A 24031-nucleotide genomic window follows, 5' to 3' on the forward strand; every position below is an offset into this window, starting at 1 on the left:
TCATTTGCACAGTTGTATTATCTAAAACAGCCTTATTCTGTATTCTATGTTAATTCCTATATTATTAGCCTTACGCCTAGCAGTTAAGACAAATATATATTTTGTCTCAATGTTTTAATTTGTTTTTCCAGTAAACAAGACATTTTATTTTTGCTTATGAGATTGATTTATAATTGAGCAATTACACAAATCGTGACCTTAAATTAGAATTACATGTACAAAATATTGTGAGGATTTTAGCATGCTTACAACAGTGTTACATGGGGGAAGAGGCACCAATGTGTGATGAGCACATTTTTCAGAAAAATCAGGAATGAAAGTCATCGGAAATGAATCCAACCAGCTCTAATGTTTTAAGTACCTGTATCTGTTATCTAATTTTCTTACTGTTTATTGTTTTGTGCCTGCGGTTGGCAATTGTTTTCCTTGCTGTTGCTTCTTAGACTACTGCGGTGTTAGACCACGTGTTGTGACCTCACTAAGGTTCACTTTCAGGTTATTTCTAGTTTTTTATATAAGTTTTGTAGAAGAGTCTGTTTATATATTTTTCTACAAAGCATCTGTGTTCCATGTGATGTAATGTTTGTCTAATGAATATATTTTAAGTTACTGTAAAAAGTATTATGTTCATAGAATATTCTTATTTTCTTGAATATATTCCATAGTGGGGTTAAGATTTTGCACGGTGGTCTGCCACAGAATTCTGTATGAATTCTGTAGAATTCTGTCCGCCTTATGAAATTTGGAAGGGCATTTAAACTAAAAGCTTGGTGGAATTGTGATTATGGCAAAATGTTGCCTTAGGTAACCATCCCCATTTAAGGTTAGAGATCAAACTTTCAGTTACATGTACTAAATTTTCTTAGCTTATCAATTTGTACTAAATAAAACTGGTTTGATTATTGTCTGTTTTAGATAAAGGGTAATGTAAACGATTTCTCTAACATTAAAAACATAGAGCTTTAATTTTCGTAGAGCAAAGATTAACTGCCCATATGAAACGTTTAATGATCAGAAATTTTCATTTTCAAATCCATAATTATATTTTTTAACTGTTGTAATTGAGACTAATTATTAACCAAAGTTGTATTTTGTGTTTTACGGTGATAGTCACCATTGTACCAGTATAATTAAATAAGATGGAAGCTTAAAATATATTAATTCTTTAGAATATTGTTTAATTACACATTTACATCTATTATTGTGATTAATTTATACTTTTCTTAGTTATTCAACTAATTTCAAGGTATTTATACACATGGCATTCACTTGATTGCACCACATTTACAAATACATACATCCACAATCTTGTTAGTCATGTGTACACACAATACCGAAGGCCATTACAATAATGCTGATTTTCAATTAAGCTGATGCAAATACAGTACCAATGAAATGAATTACTAAATTACACGATTACGTTGTATTTAAACCCAATTCTGCTACATATTTCTATCACTGGTACTTCTATTCTTGGGAATATCTGTCACCTGCATGTATACCCAGTGGAAACGTGCAGCATAAGAGTCTGGGCTAATAGATATGTATTGGATATCAGTATATGCATTTTACTAAGCAAGAACATGATAAACAAAATATGTACAGTGACTAGCAAAGAGAGATAACCGTATTTCTCATATTTTTTATTGAATTTGCTGTATACCATGCAATCTGTTCCATAATTTACCCAACCCCCGGGGCCACAGGTTTCCTGGCTAATGGATTATATAGGAAATGGAACAGACACCACTCACCATGCAGCTATGTTACAAAACAGGTTAGCATGAAACAGAGGGTGATTTAAAGCCAAAAGGTGCTTAAGAAAAAATAAATCAAGGATTCTGTAAATTGCATATAATTAGTATGGTGTTTATTTTTTATGCAAACTAAGTCGTTCAAACATGAATCTGTTGCAAATGAAACCCAATTTTAAGTATACATTTTCTGATTCGCTAACTAAACACAATTATGTATTCAACATAAAACATGCACTTATTTTTCAATGAAACAAAATGAATGTTTTACATATCAACGAGTGAATCATACTGGGGAGCAAAAATCAAGTCGCACTCTTTAGAAAAGTATATAAAGAAAGATTTTGCACTATTTCTTTCCAAAATATTTGTCCAAACTATGCCATGTTGTCTTAAATGTCATGAGTACTTTATATGTTTGTCTTTGTATAGCAATTAGGCTGAGTAAAAACTATAATGTCTTGTGATATGTATGTTCATTACAGCGTTTAAACAGCTTCAAGAAACAACAAGAAAGGAGTTATGAATCTTACGTCCAATGACATTTATCTGCAAATGGATATGCTATATAAAATTCTCATGACAGTGGTCAAATTGCAATGGAATGAATATATTTCAAGTCATATATCATGACGTTAATTCATGTATGTGGTTATTAAATAAGATAAGGCCATATGTATCAAACAAACAAGTCAATATATTACACAAGTTATATATACACCTATAGAGTATGTGAGTATGTATTCGTCTACTCGACTCAGATTTTTTCTGTCTCAAAGCTTTTATGGCCACCAAATTCATGGACAATTGTTTTTAAAATCTAATTATTCGTAATGTTTTTGTTGAGTTTCCAAATTAGATCTGATCAAAACTTGAGTAGAATACATACTCATGGTTAAGAATTTTGCAAAAAGCTAGGTCTGTCTATGAAAATATGTCCATGCCAGCAAGGCTCTTAAATTTCCAGAAACATATTTAGATGTTACAGTCATTATGTTTGAGAACTTGCAATAACCCTGTAGTAATTTAAAATAGTCATACATAGCTAAATAAGATTATTATGAATAACTACAGTATTATTAGTACAATTTTTTTTTTAGCACCTCAGAACACTTCAGGAAGTCTCAACATGAAAATACTTTGTTTATTTCTCAAAACCAAGTAAAATCTAGAGCACTTCAGTTTATACGACCAATAAAGAAATATTATATAAATGAAATAAAGCCATAGCATTACATTTTTTGTTCACTGATATGACTCGAGAGCTTTAAACTGTAAATAATTTAAACAAAGTTTACCAAAATATTATATGCTTATACTGAATGTCCGTTCATATTGGACATACCATAAATTAAATCTTCTGCTAAAACTTGGAAGTTGACATACCTTTCAGTGGCAACATATTTAAAATGTCAGCCATATTGGATGTCATATTGACATAGTTTTCATGTTGCACTAACTACAAATGATAAGACGTCTTCTCTTGAAAACCTTATATCAATAAAACATCATGTTTAGGATGAGTAGCAAGAAAACGATTTCATAATAGCTTCATTGGAGCCGGAAGAGCACAAGTTTTCTTTGGACCAACTACACATCGCAAGTCACCTCTTGAAAACACTATATCAATTTAATATTATATTTAGGATCAGAAGCAACAATAATGATATTTCACAGTACCTGTAATGAGGCCATAATGAATGATAGATTAGCACCATTTTCATTAGGACCAACAATACATCAAATGAAGCATTTTGCGGAAAACCGCATCTTGATTTTACTTTCTATTAGAGATACCGATGACAAGATTTTCAAAATGGCCAACATATTCTGAGTCAGATAAACACAGTTTTGTTTAACACCAACTAGAGATCACAATGAGTCCGTTATCACTTAGAATAGGTAATGAGCAGATTGTCAAGATTATACTAAGATGGCCATGCTGGATATCTTTTCTACTTAAGTATTACGTGACTAAATTTTGAAATGTTCTCACTGTATGATGAATTTGGATTTCTACCTTGATGTGACAGCGGTAGGTTTGTGGTTGTTCTTGGAATAAAGTTTGAAAATAATGTGTCATCTTATTGTTGTTCAAAAAAATGACTTTTATTAAATATTTTCGGTATTTTGTTAAACATTATTAGGAAGGGGGCTTTTGTTAGTATCGCATGAAAATTGAACCTCTGATGTCAAAGACGTATAGACTGCTAGTTTCATTTGATCAGCAATGAAACCTAGAGAGTACTAGGTCAAATTATGTCAACACTAGTTTCATCTCGTCTATCAACATATTAAAGATATAATACATGTTTTTAGTTGATATTTTTCACAAGATAAATTATCTTGTAATTGATTCTTACAAAAGGGGATGAATGTAAAACCACTTAATTTTACCAGGCTTATTAGCAAGCATCTACCCCAATGTAGTTTATTTTGATGGGCAATGCATTCTGACGCATAACCAAACATATATAACAAAACTCAAAGATGTGGTGGGAAAGATCAAGGAAACTTTGACTAGTTGTTATGGCTCTCTGCATAGAAGGAGAACCAAATAGAGTTAGACCATGACTGCCAAGATGGTAATATGTATATTGGATGAAATTTTGATTTCAAATTGACATTGCAAGTGTGTTAGAGAAATTTCCATGCTGATATCCATTTAGAACTTCAAGATTGCCATTGTGGTTGCAACATTGGATGTCCAAATGGCAACATTTCCATTTAAGATCAAATATATTTTGTCATGAATGTGTCAGCAAAGTTTCATGGCAATTCCCTCCGAAGTTTAAGGATAGTGTCAGATGATGGCAAATGGGCCCATCCCAAAAATGTTTCTGATGTTTAAATGTACAAGTAGACTGTTATAACAAAATTCACTGTAAAAACATTGACCAAATGAAATAAAAGCAATACCATTATTAGCCAGGCCCATCTGCCTTCATTTACAACCTGTGATATTTGTAAAATATCTCCCCAACTTTAAAATAGTGAGGGCATTTACCTCTCCCCATAACTTTTCTGTTCTACTGTAGAATACCCCTTACTTTCAAAGTAAAAATGCTTGAATATCATTAAAGGTGTATCATCAATCCATATCGCAATTCACAAGCTCTTTTTGTGATACGTATCATATTAGAAGTGAGCTACCAGTACACAGTGTGGTAAACTATATGAAATGCATGTATGAAGTACTTACATTTCCCTGTCCCATATGTATGGCTGTCTCCTCAATGACAGGTTGTTTTATTTCATCGCTTATTGGGACTTCTGAAGCGGTATGACTTCCTAGAGGAAAAAAAACTTTTCCCAGCTAATTAGCATAATAAGCAATGCCACCACAGCAATGAATTTGAATTAGGTATTTATTAAATTCTGTACAACTAAAGATTACAGTAAAATATGTCTATATGTCTGGGAACCATTCAATTTTCGTAATACATCATTGGCGCTACTGTCCTAAAGTATATCGAGAAACTTTAAATAAGACTATTCTTTCTTGATCAACCTGCAAACTACTGAGAGCATCTCAGAATGACCATGTGAGGAGGGGGTGTCTTGAAATAGATTGAATGTTTTGCTCAACAAAATTTGAGGCTACTGGGCTAAGCTTCAATTACATGCAATAAACACCAACAGCAGTCAGATTTAATTTGACAATATTTCATTATATTTATTTTATTTTCATACAATTACTCCTTAGTTTCAAACTTAATACATCAGTAAATAAAATATTTAAATGTGGATGGGGTGGATATTATTTTCTTCCTTCCTTTTAGTTCGTAACATTTTGCCACCCCACTGCAAAATCATACAATGGTTAGCTGGTTAGGGGGATGGGAGATTTTTAAAAAAAATACGCTTGCATCTAGGTTGATACAGTTACAAAATATGATGACTTCAGTATATATCTCTATCTACCCCACCACAGGTTTCATTAAATAAAAACATTTATTTTTAAAAACAGAAAAAGTAGTCGAAAAATACAAATTGCATGCTACAATGAAAAATTTCTAATCTGGCTGACATCAGTAGGCTCAAGCACTGCTGGCTGACATCAGTGGGCTCAAGCGCTGTTATCCTGTGCATATTCTAAATATAAATAATTTTCCTTATCACCATGGCCTAATACTTCACCGATTGACCATGCGTGTGTAAGCATGTGTCCTCAAACACAGGGGCTCTTTACAAAGAAAATTAGGAGTTTCCGTCAATTAATTAAGGGCTGGGGTCTAACCGTTTTTTTTTACGAGCCCCTGCCTTCAAACAGCTCGACTGTCTTGATCAGCATGATTTGAGACTACTGGTCCCAATCCCAACTGCATGTAACACAAAATCAATTTAACATCAGTTAGAATTAACCTTACAATATTTCACTTAACAAGGATTGTTTAATTTCCATAAATTTATTCCCCACATGTTCACACTTACGCCAGTAAGTAAAATTTATAGAAAGCCATTTAGGTGGATATTATTTTCTTTCTTCCTTTCCTCTAACCCTCATAATTGTTTGGCTACCCCTCTGCAAAATTATATGATAATTCTCTAATAATGGTGGGATTTTTTCCATCTTAAAGCTAAATTGCCTCAGAAACAAGTTCGGCATTAAATGTTTGTAAATTAGAAGCTTAAAATTCCCTAACGTAATTTAACATATGTACAGAATCAAATAGTATTTCACAATTTCCGAAGCAAACAGAAACAAGATGAAAACGTTATAATAAAAAAAAACATTATGGATGATTTCCCAATATACCCAACTAAAGATTTAAATAAATAAAAACGGGGGAGGGTGTGCAGAATAAACGTCATGCGCTTAGAAACAAATAAACAAAATTTGCTCATAGGCCCCTACTGTAATCATTTCGTATCTTGTTTGCTCTCTCTCTCTCTCTCTCTCTCTCTCTCTCTCTCTTTGAGAATTAAACAAGATTTAAAATATCTGCGTTGATGTGCCTGGATCAAGCAAATTTTGTTTATGAACTACTTAATCTTAACGTTCTAAAGACTGCGAGACTGCAAATTACAAATGAGCTTCCTTTCATTTTATGAAAGAATCAGATAAACATTAGTCTGACCGATTTGAATAATTGGACATTTTGAAGGATGAGAAATATGCAGACATCGGAAAAGAAAATTACTATGGAATGCTCTGCTAAAAGCACAACACTACCTGATCTTCGCAACATCAACGTAAATGCAAACAATTATACCTTTCATGCATTTCGATAGCTCCCATTCGGACCATATCTGCTATCTAATAAACAAGGACTGACATTGGAGTTTCGAATTTCGATTGCACGACTTGGTAAGAGGATATATCAGTGTCTTGATGTACACAAAAATGAAACTTGAAGAAAAGATCATCAAAATGCGTCACAAACAGGAATGAGTGCTACGAATATGACATTAAAGGAGGTAGAGGTTCAATCTACCATTCTATATATATAACAAAACTCTGACTTTTGTTCCTAGAGCGATATCATTGTGCTCATCCCTTCAAGACCCCAGTCCATTTTATTGGTTTCTGCCGCAATAGGCTAAATAAATATATGACCTGTATCATATACCCTGTTTTGGAGGCCAGTGAGGGATATACAAGGTGCAATGAGGGGACAAGAATATGTCACTTCCCGGAAATTATTTTTCCTAATTATCTTTAGGTTTATAAGAGAATATACGAAAGGTAGGACACCGATCGCACACACACACACACACACACACACACACACACACACATATATATATATATATATATATATATATATATATATATACACACACACCTAATAGGGTCCTGTCCTTATTCCCTCCGGATTAACCATTTGTATAGAAACAGTCATGGAGTTGATGATATCTACACAATCTCCGTCTTACATCGAAAATATAAGTAAATATAAGTATGTTGACAGGTGAACGGTGTTCGAATGTTGCAAACCGGTCACTGGGCTATGGTCGGTCTGTTGACAACGATCTGATGGACAGGCCAACAAAACATATTTTAGAATAAAATCTCTTCTCGAAATTTAATGGAATGTTCCATTCGGCTCTCACATGTATTGATACATCAATATTAAGAGGGAAGTGCTCCTCCGTAACCGGGTTGGATGAGAAGAAGAGTTTCGTGTGGGTTGCAATGTATACTGGTTTTGTTACCTTCGATCCTTCACCGGCATTGATGACATCGATCAATCATCTGGAATGCCTGGGGTTTAAGAAATATTATAATGGTGGAAATTGCATGACATTCTTGTTCCAAAGAGATATTATTTTCCCATAGGGGTATAGCGTCTAACAAATATGAGGAAGAGGAAGGAATTTCTTTCTCACAATATATGTGAGGCTACTTTCAGTCAAGACCCGAAATTCATAACTCCAAAGACCGGATAATGGTACATACGTGCATACACAAATGGGATGGGTAACTCGAAGGGATTTCTTCTTCTTAATATGTTATAATTGTTGAGGAATTATAATCCTAAAGATGAATATTTATGCTTATCAACATAATCAGGATTGGATATATTATGATTAACCCAGCACCAGAACAGTAAATGGGTATGTAATTACCTTAAACACCGTTTGCCATATTGTGTTCAAAAAACCACTAAATCCTGCAAAACCTAAACATCGGCAAAACTAAACTAAATGATTGGTGAGTACACACACTCATCTAAAAGAAACATATAGGTTCAATGCCAAAATATGTATTATGAAGGTAAGACAACTTTCGCTGATCGAAGTTTAACACTGGTTTGTACGTAGTGCAGATATGGCTATTGTTCTCTTCGTATATCAAAAACTTAAATAATAGAAGTATGGGTTGTCTAGATGGTGCGTAGTTGTTTGAGTCCCTGTAAGGTAGGCAATCCGATAGAAGCTGTTTTGTATTACCGTCATTAATGTAAATATTTATTGCAGAAATAAATGAGGTAAGAACCACTGATCATTAACCAACTCAACATGTATTGAACCTATCCATTTAAATTTTAACCTGTAATCCTCAGGTTACGATACCTTTCAAGAATGTGTTTCGGACACTTGAGTCTAAATGTTCCCTCCATGTACAATGCTTTGCAAATAAATGTAGCATTGATTTTGCAAAATATTTCATCTTTTCTTTTTCTTTCATTTTCAGTAAATGAATAAAGCCCATGTATTTTCGTTTTGTTCTCAGCCTTATCAAAATAAACTAGATTTTTCTCTCAGCTAGCGACATTGATAAGCTGTTCCTTCTTTTGGAAAAGATGGCATTATGTTAATGCTTGATTTGGTATAAACTCTGATGTAACGATTCTTATCCTTATTTTCTTTAGTTTATTTGTATGCAACCGCATGCGATGGCGATATGTTTCAGTGCGTACATTCAAATCTGAACTTGGTTGCCATTTTGTAATGTAATTTTATTTTGTCTGTCGTACATATCAATGATTAACATTGTTCTGTTAATGTACCGACTATTTATAGGAAAACATGTAATATTCTCAATTTATTATCAAAAAAAGTTATGGTGTAGATATTAAATCCACAGACATATTTAGCAATATCATGTAGCTACCGTTACCTCTTTTATCATCTTCAGAATCCTTAGGAACCTGTACAGACGGAGACGCTTCTATCTCCAATCTTGAACGTCCTGTATCTACCTAGATGACAAACAATACAATTTTAGTGTGACAATGCATAATAATTTACATATGAAGAACGCTGATTTGAATATATTTTCATGTTTGCTCACATACATCTCTTAGATCACAAGCACCTATGGACAACTACACTTCACTTTACTCAAATACAATTGCAATGATCATCCGAGATATTTACTTTTAGAAGTTGAGTAACTGGATTACATGTGATATAATTTTATGTTTATAAAGATTGATTTTTATATGATTGTGGTAATTTTGGAATGCAGCACTATCACATCCTAGCTGAGACACTGTCTGACTTACTAAGATTGGATAAACATGGTCTATCAAACATTTTATCATTAAAAACAACTTTTTTGTTTGCCATTTATAAACCAATTACAATTTAAAGCATTCATTAGCATATATGCACTCAGCACAGTTGGTTTGAGACCTTTCTCATAAATGATGCACACTGAGAGCATTTGACCATAGTTTGAGCCCTACTGATCGGGATTGTTCTAGACGAACTCATTCTGACTTCATCCTGAATTACAAATTCGGGATTTATCAATATACTAATCCATCCAATCAACATAAGAAAACTTATTGATGAGTGGAGTGTATTCCATACTGGAAGTCAGGAATGGTTGGCATTAACATAAACCCTCAGTCTCTAAATCACTGCAGGCGGATAAAGGGTCATGGTAGAGCTAGGGTTTTGACTAAAGTACACTCATTATAGGAAGATGAGCGTGATCGGCATGGATAACGCATGATGTGATTTTTTTGCTATAGCCTCCAGCAAATGCTGAGTTGCGGCTGGAGACAATACCTTTCTCTTCGGGAGACAGAGGGAGAACTGCGAAAAGGGATTGGTATGCGAGCTATTGTTATGAGAGTATCAGTCTTAAGCTGGAAGGCCTACAATAGTTTCACATGAATACGCTTCAATGCCTCTGAGCTGATAGAACCGCTAATAAGGTCCGTAAGCTCATGTGTGTTCAATGGAAAGAAATCGCTTAAGGGGCCAGGACAGCAGGAATGCTGATGATGACATGATAGCTGCAGTCGACATCCAGCGGGTTAGACATAGCAAAAGGGTAGATCCACCCTTGCTGCATGAGAAACTATTGTCTGCTAAATAGCTTTGGTGAAAGCTACCGGACTATTGTCGAGCAACAGAAGATCTGGGAGAGATACTACCTAAAAGAGACTCTCCAGAGTTTCGATAACTAATTTGTCCTCAGTGGCAGAAGGCTTATGACATTAGTATGGGCGAAGGAAAAAGCAAATCTAGTATTACATTCCTCCTTCGTCAGCAAACATCGTTCCTTCTAGAGATTGAAGGAAGCCGCTTAAAAGCGATCGGCAGGCAAATTTGATTGCCACGACGACGCCTGCCTATAGTCCAAATCCTACAATAGATTATCAGAGAGGTGTAACCATGCACTAAGTAATATCTTTACTTGTGACTTCCCAGAGCGCAAAGATCGTGGTGCACTTGAGCAAACGGTGCACGTTTTCAGAAAAGAACGTACGTCTAATATTTCCTAAAGTCCTAACGTAAGACATTCGTCTTACGGGCTTTTACTTTGAGAGTGGAACAATTTTTTCTTAAATTTCCATTGCCCTTTTGCGTAATTTTACGCCTAGTCCCAGACTTGTGTAAGTGCACAGTTGCTTCTTAAGTCCTTTTATGGAGACCACGAGTCAGAGAGTGGGACACCATGACATGCTCCGTGACATTCCATGTATATATCGTATAAAATTATTCTCAGAAACAGAGCTAGAGTAGGTATGTTTTTTCACGCGCTTTATGAAAATATCAGCAAACAGCAAGAACACATTCGTAGGTGCAACGATATGTATTATCATGATCAGAAACCAGAAAATGTGTAATAATTGCGATACTAAATCGCTACTATTAATGAAATTTCGTCAAATTTTAAGACAAAGAAATGCCACCGTGTGACGGTATGCCAGAGTCCGGAAGCGTTGATATTAAGATAGGTATTTCATCCACTGTGCTACTGAACAGTGATTTCAATCATTGATTTTGTTAAGGGCCACATAACATTATTTCGGTCTCACGAGGTAGGTGAATAAGTGTATTTGCTTAAATGTAAGGAGCAGCGAAGAAAGAACTTTTTTCCAAGTCCCGTGTAGAACAGGAAGAACTACTCCAGATATCTCCATCACCCTTTCCTTCAAAGCATTTTTAAAGCTCGACAGTTAGGATGAAAAAATGTCACACTGCATATCGCATTACTCCCAATCAGTAGGCAAAAATAAATAAATCAAAGAATGAGCCAAACTGAATGGATCTAACACCCTCTGGGTTTTTCAACATGTTTTTCCCACCATGTTCCTGTGGAAAATGAAGTTTTGTCAAAGTAAATAAATCCATAAAATTTTAATTGATATATATTTTTGAAACAGAACATTAAAATAACCATATCCAAATTTACGCAGATATTTGCCCACTCAAATATTAATAATTACGATAATATATGTTCTCATATACCGGGAGAATCGATCAACTAGTTGTGGAAAAAGAAAAATCTCTATTCTGTGTATTGCCTGGATATCAGATAGGTTTGGAAGCTAGATGCCCCATATGATTGGAAAGAATATCGTAAGGCCATCAGGTACATTCATGTATATGAAAGAGGAAAGAGACTGACAATTAGAAACGCTAGATACCCATGCTGATATAAATAAATAGCGATGTAGCAGGAATGTGTGTGTGAATTTAACGTAGCTTTAACAATTTTTCAGTCATATCGCTACGATGTCTGCAGCCTGACAGCTTATAGTGATGACTAGCACTGGAGCATCATGCCGCATACATGCAGCATGATGTCATATCCAGTCACATTATCCTGACACCAGGCCGACTAATCCTAACACTAATCTCTTAATGCTGAGCGCCAAGCGAGGTATCTGTTAGTACCAATTTTGTAAGTCTTTGGTATGACTCGGCCGAGGATCGAACTCACGACCTCTCGCATCCGTGGTGGACGCACTGACCACTGGGCCACTGGAGCTATCAACGTAGCTGGAAAGCAAGGCATATATATATATATATATATATATATATATATATATATATATATATATATATATATATATATATATATATATGGGATAGTAGCTCGACAATGTCTACCCGTCTCTCTTGATCCTGATCTCTAGATTTCTTTAATTTACTCTCAAAATTACATTTTCCTGCTTGGCAAATATTTCCAATTAGGCACCCAACGCAGACGTCTAGAGCGGCAAAAATCATGGACAGCAGATCTAAATGTTTAGAAATCTAGCTTTTCTTAAAACCAACTAGTTTTTGTTATTTTGGAAAGGAAGCTCAAGTTAAATTGTTGCATGCTTAGAGTAATCGTTTTGGTTTAGTGTGGTGGGTTGCGGCGCCTGTCTCAAGGTTGTAACACCATGCGTCGTTGCACCCACCCACTCACACACACACACAACACACAACCAACCCACACAGACTCCCAATCCGAGGAAGGCCCAATATATGCTACGTATTGACATCGCAGGGAGCACCCCAACAGAACATTCACTGTAACTCGAGTTCCATATATACTTACGACAAAGCTGTGTACTTACATCTGCCTGGGAGTTGCCTTGAAGTTAGACGCAAGTGTAAGGGACATTTACAAGCAAATGTACGCAATTCTACTTAGTGAAACACCCATAAGAAAACACTCAAACAAATCTTGGTCTTACGTTGTTCTGGATGTAAATAAAAAACAAAATAATAATAATAAAAAAAGAGGCAGAAGAAGAGAAGAAGGCGACAAACCACCGCTTTTGCTGACAGTCTCCAATATAAAGTCTGTGGAAAAGAAAATCTCAGCCCACCGTTCTATCTTGGGAGACTATTCACGTTCGACTGAATTTTCGTGTCCTCGTCGACAGAATGATTACCAATTAACCGAAGCAGGAAGTGGTGAAAATATTGGCATGAGAAGTGATTGCAATGACAATATGTTCATAAAGGTCCGAAATCTTGTATTAGTTACTGAAGCGTTGAAGCCATTCCCCAGAGATGTTGGCTTCGGCACCTTCTACAGACTGAAGAGATTTCTCAATATGAGGCATCGGAAACAAGTCCGGAAGAAGAAGGCGGTAAACTACGTCCAGGCAACCTTTCCAATGCACCTAGTCCTACACGAGGGTATAATACAGATATGATAAAGGAGGGTGGGGGACTTTGAACATGGTTTTAATGCAGAAGGTGTGTGCGTCCACATAGATAAAGATCACAATATTGTCCTCTGTCATATCTCAAGGTGGAACAGGGCAGCCCCTCCCAGTATGCCTTTCCGTGGAGGAAGGCGTGTAAACAGCGTTTTCCTCAACCCGATGAAACTCAGGGAATGATGCGACTAATACAACTACTGGACCACTTAAGTATCAGGATCGCTGATACTAATTGGCTTGGAATGAAATATGTGTGTACGCGCAATAAAAGAGAACAAAATAGCGGTAAATATTTGATACCGGCTGCTAAAACAACTGTTTGGGTTTAAATATTTGCCCTAAATAAGCACGAACGTATTTGCCACGTATGCCTCTATAGTCAACCGTAATGACAGAGTATGACGCAATTGACGTAGTGTTGTCCTGTAGTTTGAATGTGGCGCTAACTGGAACAAAGTAAACAAAAGATTTTGCATAAGTGTCGGTCTTAAACTGTAATAAAGCTTATCATGCTATATTAGGGCACAATAGACCCCAAAGATTGAAGGGCTGCTAACGTTGTGTAGGTGTATTATCCCGAGTTACATATATAACGTAGACTTTCTCACATAGATTAGGATTGTTATGCTTGTACAGGTTATGTGAAAGTAAATGTGTGCATATAGCATAGCCCTGGTATTTAAATACTAATTATTTAGACTTGAAGTGGTTCCATTTGTAACCTCAACTGCTACAGAAATACATTGGGTAACAAAAACGTGCTCTAATGAGGGATGGGATTGGGGATGGAGTGGGTTAACGAGGAACTATGACCATTGACATGTTATTGCTTGTTTTTAAATTTACTGGTGTACCAACTTTCAAATGACAAATTTAACTAACGTCCATTTTAGCCCAATGACATTACAAATACAACACTGCTGGTATAATGATTGAGTTGCATTTGGTTCTACAGAATGCTGCATAGTCCAATTTTTTGTTTGGTATTATTTACGATTTTAGTTTCACGCTATCAATATGAATAATAAAGAAAACATTAATTTATGCGCTTTATTACTTTAAACGATACATTGATTGTTATTTATAAAAGCATATTTTTCATATAAAATTTATTATAAATATCGGTGACTGATTGAATAGTAATGATTTAGAAATAGGTAAATTCATTTATACATGTCTATTGAACAAACATTTTAATTCAAATTAGATGTTGTGAGTCAGCGTTCATCTAAAGATGCTCATTATATCCCATTGATCAAAGAATATGCCATTTAATGTGGTTAATCAGTTCATTGGTATTTCCATCACATGACGCACACTTCCTTGTTACATAATCATCATGATCATGCATTAGATGAAATATGTGGGCAACAATTGCTCATTATATCATATTTTGTATTTTGCGAAATCAAATATCAGTGACCTGATATTGTAAATCTAGCGACCTTAATAACTCTCACTTGCAATATTGGTTTACACATGTGCTCAATATGTTTCTCTCTTTCTTTCACAAACAAGTGGATTAATCAAATAATTTAGACATACCTTTTCAATGAGCGACTGAGACTTTTCTATGTAGATAGCATGCCTATATCTTGATCTCTGTAAGTTGGAATGATCCTTTACACGAAGCTCAACCTGTAAAACAAAAAAGTTATTTGTGACAGAATAGTAGATCACAGCGACCAAATTCAACTTCGCAGAATTATATTAAAAAAAATACGATCAAGCTCTTTAAAATAACATTCTTAATCGCTAGAAAAATGCAAGTGTCTTAACAGATAGAGATATCCAATTATCGTAACAGCTTGATTGTATGCAATCCCAACAGCTAGAGATATACAATCATTCTGGAAAGGAAGATATACGCAATCATTCATGACAGCTAGATATATGCAAGCATCTCAACAGCTAGGATTGTGCTAGCAAGCTGCAACGTTTGTGCTGAGAGTGGGGTACATTTCATTGGGTTTGTTAAGAAGTCTGCAATAAACATGCACTCTGTTCCAAATATATGAATATATACCATCTAAATATGGAGACGTAATCAAAATACAAAAGTCTTACCTTGGTGTTAATCCTTTAATATTAAAGACTTGATCACTTTTCATGAAGATATAATTCCTACAGTAGTAACAATAAAACAAAAAGTGAACATGATGCTCCCTAACAATTTAAAGTTTGAGACAGCTTACCAAATATGGATTAATTCTGATCACCAGTGTGATATTTCTCACTTGGGTTTTGAAACAGAATGCCTCATATCTGATCAATGAGACCTTTGCCATCGAGATGAATGTTGCTGACCTCTCATGATTCTTTATCCCACAAAGATCATTCAGTGCTACTTTTGAAACTTTTGTTTTCCAATTGACTTTTGTGGAACCGAAAACCTATATTTCTCGAGCATATGGACCGAGAACGGTTTAATCGACACAGAAACGTGCACAATATATAGAAATATGCTGACAAATATCGGTTTAATAATCAGCGTTTAGAAAGGTAAGGTTATTGAAATATTAATATCACGGTGTTTCAATGGGAATTGAGAGAATTCCTCTTGTCGTGTAGAATACAAATTATATGGTGTGGATGTATTAAAGAATTGCCGTATAAACATATATATATATATATATATATATATATATATATATATATATATATATATATATATATATATATATATATATATATATATATGTGTGTGTGTGTGTGTGTGTGTGTGTGTGTGTGTGTGTGTGTGTGTGTATTTAAACCTGTCAATAGCGGCCAAACGTGGTAAAATAAAATGTGGGCTTCTTCTCATGCATCTTCTGTCTGCCGGTTAATTTTTAAAACGTGATTATCAACAAAAAAATATGACGCTCTACCGAATAGCAACACTACTGTTATTAATATTATGACGGTTAATCATAATTAGGTCAATGTGGGTATTTCGTTACTAACACGTAAGCCGCACGTGTATCTGTCTGTACTGGCAAGTTTTGTAAAGATTGCATTACTCTCTACCTTTATGAAATCGAATTAATTCGTTCCTTTCTAAATAGTGCGAATTTTGTATCTAAATTGACAGTGTCACTGGAGTAGAGTGAGTAGAAGTGATTCAAGAAACATGTACAGGTCGATTAATGTGCTATTCGGTAGACAAAGTATTACCTTCTTTAGCAAACAAAAGTTGAATTTGCAGTCTTTGTTCACATACTCCAATGGCCGCTGACGGCACGAAGAAAGTATTGTTAATTAGGGTGATCGTTATATACATATCTTTTAATTGAAAATAAAATTATCATCGGGAATTGTGATATGACCAGTTGACTACTGTATCAAGCTGACTGTTTGGACAGGTTTGAAGGAATACAAAGTCAAGCTAACCATTTACTCTTCATCCATATTAGATATATATAAGCCCAATACTGTGTAACAAAACTAATTTCACTATTTAAGGAATGCTCGGTACAGTATGGGTACGAGGCATGTCATTGCACTAATGTGGCAATTTTCATTTTCCTGAGCATATACTTGTTCCTACATGTATTTGTGTGCTGTAGACAAATATTCTCACAAAATAGTTACAACAGCAACACTTTACTCTTCGTTTAAGTTGCAGCCTACTTTTGATATTATAATGTTTAATATCCTCATCGTGACACCATTTCAAATATAGAACTTAGAGATTATGGTGTATGAAAAACTGCATCTGGTCTATGATAACGAGAACTTACAACTCCTTGCTCCGTCTCAGTTGAGACCTCCTCAAAGACAGACTGTTCTGTTTCATCATTAACCAGACCTTTAGGAACTGTGTGAGCTTCAACACATAAAACTAAATCATCACTTGCAGGCTCTTGTTTTCCATCTTTTACCAGATCCTCAGGAACTGCGTGATCCCCTACACAGAAAACTAAATCATCTCAGCTTTTAAAATTAGATATTATATCTATTATTTTCCAGTCAAATGTGCCTGTGTCTGTAACAGCCAGTCTGAGATTATGAAATTTACGTTTTCTAGCTTTCTTTGCACGCAGCTTACAATAGATGCACATTAGCATTTTTAAATAATTTTCTTTTAACTACCTACCTACCTACATCCATCCATCCATCCATCCATCCATCCATGCATGCATACATACATACATACATACATACATACATACATACATATATGTATCTGTTTAATCTGTAGTTGTATGTATCTAACATTCTGTATGAAAACATAAAATGGTACATATGACATAATAATGTAATGGGTCATGAACTCAATTACCACTCTGAGTGTGATTTATTTATAAAATTGTGACTGAATTTTATTTCAAATATCAATATTTATTGACAAGTAAGAATAAGACCCTAGTGTTTGTTAGCAAAGTTATGAACATATTAGACTACTGAATAGAACTCCAGATACCTGCTTCTTCTGATTTCTCATTCCAATGTGTCTCAAGGAGTTTCATTTAACTGATTGAACAGTTACCTTTCGATACTCCTCTGACTTTTAATGCTTTGATAGTGCATGCTCTTTCATTCAAATATCATGATCTGTTCTAACAATAAATGTCCGAGCCTTACATAATTTTATCTTTTTTAATTGGGGTAATTCAGGTTTTACTGTAATAATGAGACAAATTGTGGCTGTCTGGATGAATAGTCCCCCGGTGTTGACGTTGCTTATATGATAAAATATAAAAAGTTCCTTTTGCAAAGACTACATAGCGCATGATAAATTTATTTGATCCAGTCCGACCCTGCAACAAATTCTCTCACAGTTATTTGTGGATTTGGTAGTTGTATCTTTTGCTGACTTTTCATTAATTATTAAATCGAGATTTTGCTATTGTAATTTCGTCGTTTTGAGTCAACATGTACCCAATCCTTATGTACCAGACACTAATCATTTCATCTCTTGTTTGCTATTTCCCATTCAGTTATTCTGTGGTTTAATCAGAGTTGAACAAATGTGATGTTGGCTTGCCCATAACCAGCAAATTATGTTTATGAACTACTTAACTTAGTGGTTCTAAGGTTCTAACTGTAAGGTTCTCAAGTCCGCGTTACTACGTACTGCATATGATGTTTCTTCGTTTGTCTTATGTTTTCAGCAGTAAGTATGAGCTATAGTGGTTTAGACCCAGCCATATCCGCTGAGCGAATCAAATGAATCATTCTTCACATCTAAACACATTTTTCACTTTTGATGGCATAAGCAGACTTCAGAAACGCAGATTATTCCAGAACGCTCTCTTTAAAACATTACGATTTAGCACCTTTAATTTGGGTATCAATCCTACCGATCGTAGTTTGAATGTATGTTGTTAGCTGCCATTCGGATTATCTCGAATATTTACTAAACAAGGATTTAAACAGGAGTTGCGAATGCATAGCACTATTTTTTTATAATCACATTTTGTATGTCAATGTTATTTTCAGTCGGATTTTATTATTGCAATTATATTTCCAAAGAAAAAATGTGCAGTTTTCTGTAAAATACTGCGCCAACATATGTTAGATGTATATATTTGTCTCAGAAAAATATGCGGAGACATTCTGATTGCACAGTTTGGTATGAAAATTGTTCAGTGTTGTAATATACACAAAACAATCTGTCTTAAACCTACTGACAAACTGTAACCATAGGGCAGAAATGTTTACATGTTGTATTGTCATGTTTTAAACAAGTTCAAACAATAAATTAAAGAAACACAAAAATTATAATAAGATACACTATATTATGCACTTGGAGTATAAGTCTATTTAGTTTTATAAAGCTATTGCAAACTTACAATTTTGGCCGGCAACATGTTTAAATGGCGCGTTACTGGAACAATTCATCCATTAAAAAAGGTGGGCTAATAGGATGTGTTGGGGGATATCATAGTTTTCATTTTTAGTGAGTTGGTGACGCTTAAATTTTATTAATTTTTCCCATCAAGCTAAATACTCCGTAAAATCTTTCAGAGAGATGGCTGATAAACGTTTACTAATCCTCCCATCGATCATCTAATCCATTGCGATACTCAGAGAAAAAAATCGCATGGGCTGTACTCTGCCTAATATCATTATATGAACAAATATCTCTAAACAACGTGTTTTTGTTATTATATGTTGCCATTTCTTTACGTGATGACCATATCTGCTAAACATAGTTAAACACTGTCTTATAAGTCTGAGAATACTACAGTCTCCCAGCCAACACAATTGGATATCATAACCTATGACATGTGTATAATCAAGGTATTCGTACTTGGTTCATACAGTTTAGACAGAAACTGTTGAGCGTTTTTTATTTTGTTCAAACGGACTAATACGTCTATAAAATACGTCAATATTTCATGTTATCTTGAGCTCGCACGTTAGAGTAGCCTCTGCAGTGTTCACCAAAACTGCATTGACTGATTAGTAACTGACAGAGGAAAATGAGCAATTGGTAGAGGGTCATGACATAAGATCACTAAGGCTTCAGGCATGTGTTAACAAAAATGGATAGCAAAGGAAAATATTCGTAAACATACCTTGACTATTCTTGTTGGGATTTTTCTTAATGCGCAAAAAATGTTTGAACCTACTTAATAATGATCTACCAACGACTTCTTCTGAAACGAAAATGAAATTACATTGTATTATCCCTTACATGCAACCTTAACTAAGGAGTGATTGATAGATGAATGAGTAAATAGGCAGACGAGAGTAGTAATATATTATCATGTCACATTCGTTATTACCAGCACAATTAGCATATAGCCATAATCAACGCAGACATATTGTAATGTCAGTTATATTGTCTAAATATAGCTGGTCCAAATGTAAACACACCGGCCAACTTATAAACAATCAAATGGCATTTTTCAATTGTTTCTTTGCCAGGACAACATAATTGCTAAATTTGCAATCAAGGTGTCCATATACTATGGAAAGGTTCCGCCCATTCAATCTAAATACAATCTTGAACAAATTTTAATAAAATCAACTTGCCAATGGCAATGGTGAGCTGTGCAGAAAGCTGTCGTTGTCCTTGAAAAATATCAGCCCAACCATCTATAAGATGGTCAATGGTTTGAACTTAAAAGTTAGAATATAATGCAGAGGTAAAAGAGTAAAGAATGATTGATAAGAATATAGAGTGTAAGTAAATAACAGTGTTGGCAATAGCAGGATGTTTATGGTTAAGATGTCTGTTTTGTTTTAATTTTGTCAATCAGGCTAACAAAGACTATGCCTGTCTACCAACGACATCTCCTGAAAAGAAAATGAAACTACATTGTATTATCCTGTACATGTTAATATAACTAAGGAGTGTAGGATGTACATAATATTTGTTGATATCGTATAATTGTATGCGACTGAACGCATAGAGAGATAGAGTGAGAGACGATATACCGTAAACTGTAAAGGTAATAATAACCAGATGCAAATCTGTGTTCTTCCATTTAATCAATACTTTGACATATCATTTACAATTGTCTTCTCGTGACCCAGGAATGTGTGTCAAATATGTTTCTGGCAAAACTAATATCATTCAAACTTTATTTACATAACATATCAAACACATGCTTCCACATAATTAAGAATTTGTAATGTGGCAGCATATTAGGAAACATGTATAAATACATCTATCACCATGGACATTATCCTTATTAGATGTATGCATTTTTATTTATTTTTATTAACTTACTTAGTGCAATCTTTGAACTGTTTCTCCTTTTTATTAATTATGCTTTTTAATGGGAGATAATTTTAGTAGAGAAACTCTAACCTGATAATATTGCATTGCTCGTATTTCCTTAAACGGAATTACTCTTATCCACATTTGAAAATTCGTTACACCGTCAGATAGAACGTTCTAGAAGATCTACAAAAGAAACAACACAGACACAATCTGAATGTCCATGTCAATGGCCCATGAGCAGTAATAGTCATTTTCAACTCTGCCTCTTCCTACAAATTCCTCTCCCTTTCGACGAAGCAAGATATATGTTAATGATCCCCAGCACTGGCAAAATATGAGACTGGATATGATAATAAAAAGTGGAACGAAAGAATGAGGTTGTGCTTTTGCAAGTAAGCTTTGATGACTAAATGGAGAAAAGAACTCATTATTACCGTTGAGTCCATAACAACTTTTTATATAGACCGAAATGTGAAGCTCTCTTATTGTCTTGGCTGCTACTATGAAGTACAAAAAGACAGTTGTAAGTCATGTTTACCAAATATAGCTTCTCTTAAAGGTTGATAAGTAATCTCATCTATACATTGGTGAGCACAATACAGGCATTTCAGCTTCTAATGTTTGATAAAATCTAATAAGATCAACGCCAAGTGCAGAACCATTAGAGAACATAAGTGTCTAAGACAAGGTTCCAGTAGCCCTAGTAGTAAGGACCACCCCACGCAAATGCACAATCACACACATACTCATACTCACGCACACGCACATAATCTTTCTCTCTTCGAACAGGAATTGGAGCACCTCCGCAACTTCATTAATAAGCTGTGTCCTACTGCATATACCATGGAATATTCTCCACCTTGCGTCGAATAACTTGAAACAAGACCAAATTTGTATGTGGGCGATATAATTGGAACTTTGACTGGAACGTGTCCTGATGAATTTATCGCTTGATGTAATCCAAAAGCGAAGGTGTAGAATGAGTTGATGTGAATAAAAAAAAACATGTGTTGCGACAGCAGATCCCTACTGTGATGCAATGTACTCGTTCCGTTTAAAAGCAGGTCTAACACATCATTGAACTACGTTGGTGATTTTAGCAGGAACAATGATTTTGTGAAGCATTGTAGGATCTTTCTGATGAGTAGGAGGCATGACCGAGCAGACGCTACCTTTCTTCACATGGACAGACTGTCTGCCACAATATGTTTCTTTCCCGGAATATGCACAACATGTAGGGTATTCCGCTATTAGTCTGTCCGACGAAGGCAGTTCAAATAATATATGCATTTGGAGCATATTTACCTCCTAGTCGCCTGAGGTACGCTACCTTAGCAAAAAATTATGCAATAGCTCCCTATGTGGTTGACGCACTCATATCGTGATATTTATACGGCCATCATTTCCACGTTGTCTATATTGAGGGAAATCTGGACTATGGTCTAGACACCATGAAGATCTACCCCATCTGGGGAAAGGCGAATTGACTCTCAGCAGGATAGATCCCGTGCAAGATCCAGTGGCTTGAATACTGGAGGATGGGGATATCCTGAACCTTATATTGTGGGGTAATTATTCCCTCAACTATAGTAAAAGTCATTAGGATAGAGGCTATGCTGAATGACCCGGTTCAACATTTGGAAAACGTGTATTTCCAACGAGGTGAAAAAATTGTTATTTGATTGTAATATAAAGATACGCGTCCTGAAGGTTGATGTAATCTACCAAATCACGAGTCCGTATGACGTTGCTAACGGGAATATCTGTCCAGAATTGTTGATGCTGAAGAAATGCATTTAAAATAGAAAGCGATTTAAAGGTTATACCATGTATGGATTCCAGACAATCCCACACTACCACGCACTTCGTTCCATAGTTGAGCACCTCTGTTATTAATTGGTCTAGTCTTGACCAGTGAAAAAGATGACAGAGAGGGGGTCCTCGAAATATGTTGTTTCCGGAAATTGGGCGGGTAAACCTTCGCTTGAATGAAATGGACCCACGAATCGTCCTTAATGTCAAACAATTTCTCTGAATAGATGGCTAGACGGGAACTCAAAGGATCTCTGGAAGCTGATGCTAGCTTCCTCCCTAGGTTTTTCTAACTGTATTGTCTTGATAAAGATGTGTCTCAAGGACATTTTTAATGAGAATTATTCATGGACAGTTAATTGTGTATCCCATGTATAATTTAGAAAACGGACCCAATGAGATTCAGGACGGGAGTTCGTTCTGGCTGGTGACTTCGGGCTATGAATGAATGCAAGGAACCGATTCTGCTAGTTCCATATATGATGAAAACCACGCAGATAGCAAGGATTCCGAATAACATTTCTACTTCCATAAAGCAGTCCAAGATGATAATACTGCAGTCCAGTAAGGCATTCAAAGTGTCCAGAGTAATGTTCCTAGCGCCCTCGCCAAACACAGTGCATATATGGATGCTCTGGCCACCGCCACCAGTAAGCATTGCAGTGCAGATCAACACAAATATTCCTCCTTTAAACGGTTGAAGGAGGCTGCCTAAAAAGAGTGTAAAGTAAGGGTATAGTGACGAGCAGCCTAACATTATCTAACATCATCTCCAGGATTTCAAAGGGTCAGATGGGAAAATGAAAAGACACAGCGGGATAATGTATTGTATTGCTGCCTAGACCAGTGATTTCTGCTTGGCGGGAGGACGGGTAACTAACTATAAATTCCTAACCTTTTTGAAGTATTTGCGAGAGGTCCCTAGTCATAGCCGAATGGAAGAGAGCAAG

The 24031-nt window shown here is 35.3% G+C and overlaps 1 protein-coding gene across 2 annotated transcripts in view; it reads right to left on the reverse strand.

Moving 5' to 3' along the window:
• Positions 1-24031, reverse strand: part of LOC149807445 (uncharacterized) — a 77264-nt gene that overhangs the window by 46961 nt on the left and 6272 nt on the right. For both annotated transcript variants that reach the window (XM_089966662.1, XM_089966653.1), the window contains exons 2-6: positions 20116-20196; positions 17332-17498; positions 15155-15247; positions 9322-9403; positions 4957-5045 (exon numbers count right to left, since the gene is read on the reverse strand). In XM_089966662.1, coding sequence (XP_089822788.1) covers positions 4957-5045; positions 9322-9403; positions 15155-15247; positions 17332-17498; positions 20116-20196 — 512 coding nt within the window. The remainder of the gene's footprint in view (positions 1-4956; positions 5046-9321; positions 9404-15154; positions 15248-17331; positions 17499-20115; positions 20197-24031) is intronic.

Source organism: Sinohyriopsis cumingii, chromosome 1, assembly GCF_028554795.1.
Source record: "Sinohyriopsis cumingii isolate HCF-2022 chromosome 1, ASM2855479v2, whole genome shotgun sequence".
NCBI lineage: Eukaryota > Metazoa > Mollusca > Bivalvia > Unionida > Unionidae > Sinohyriopsis > Sinohyriopsis cumingii.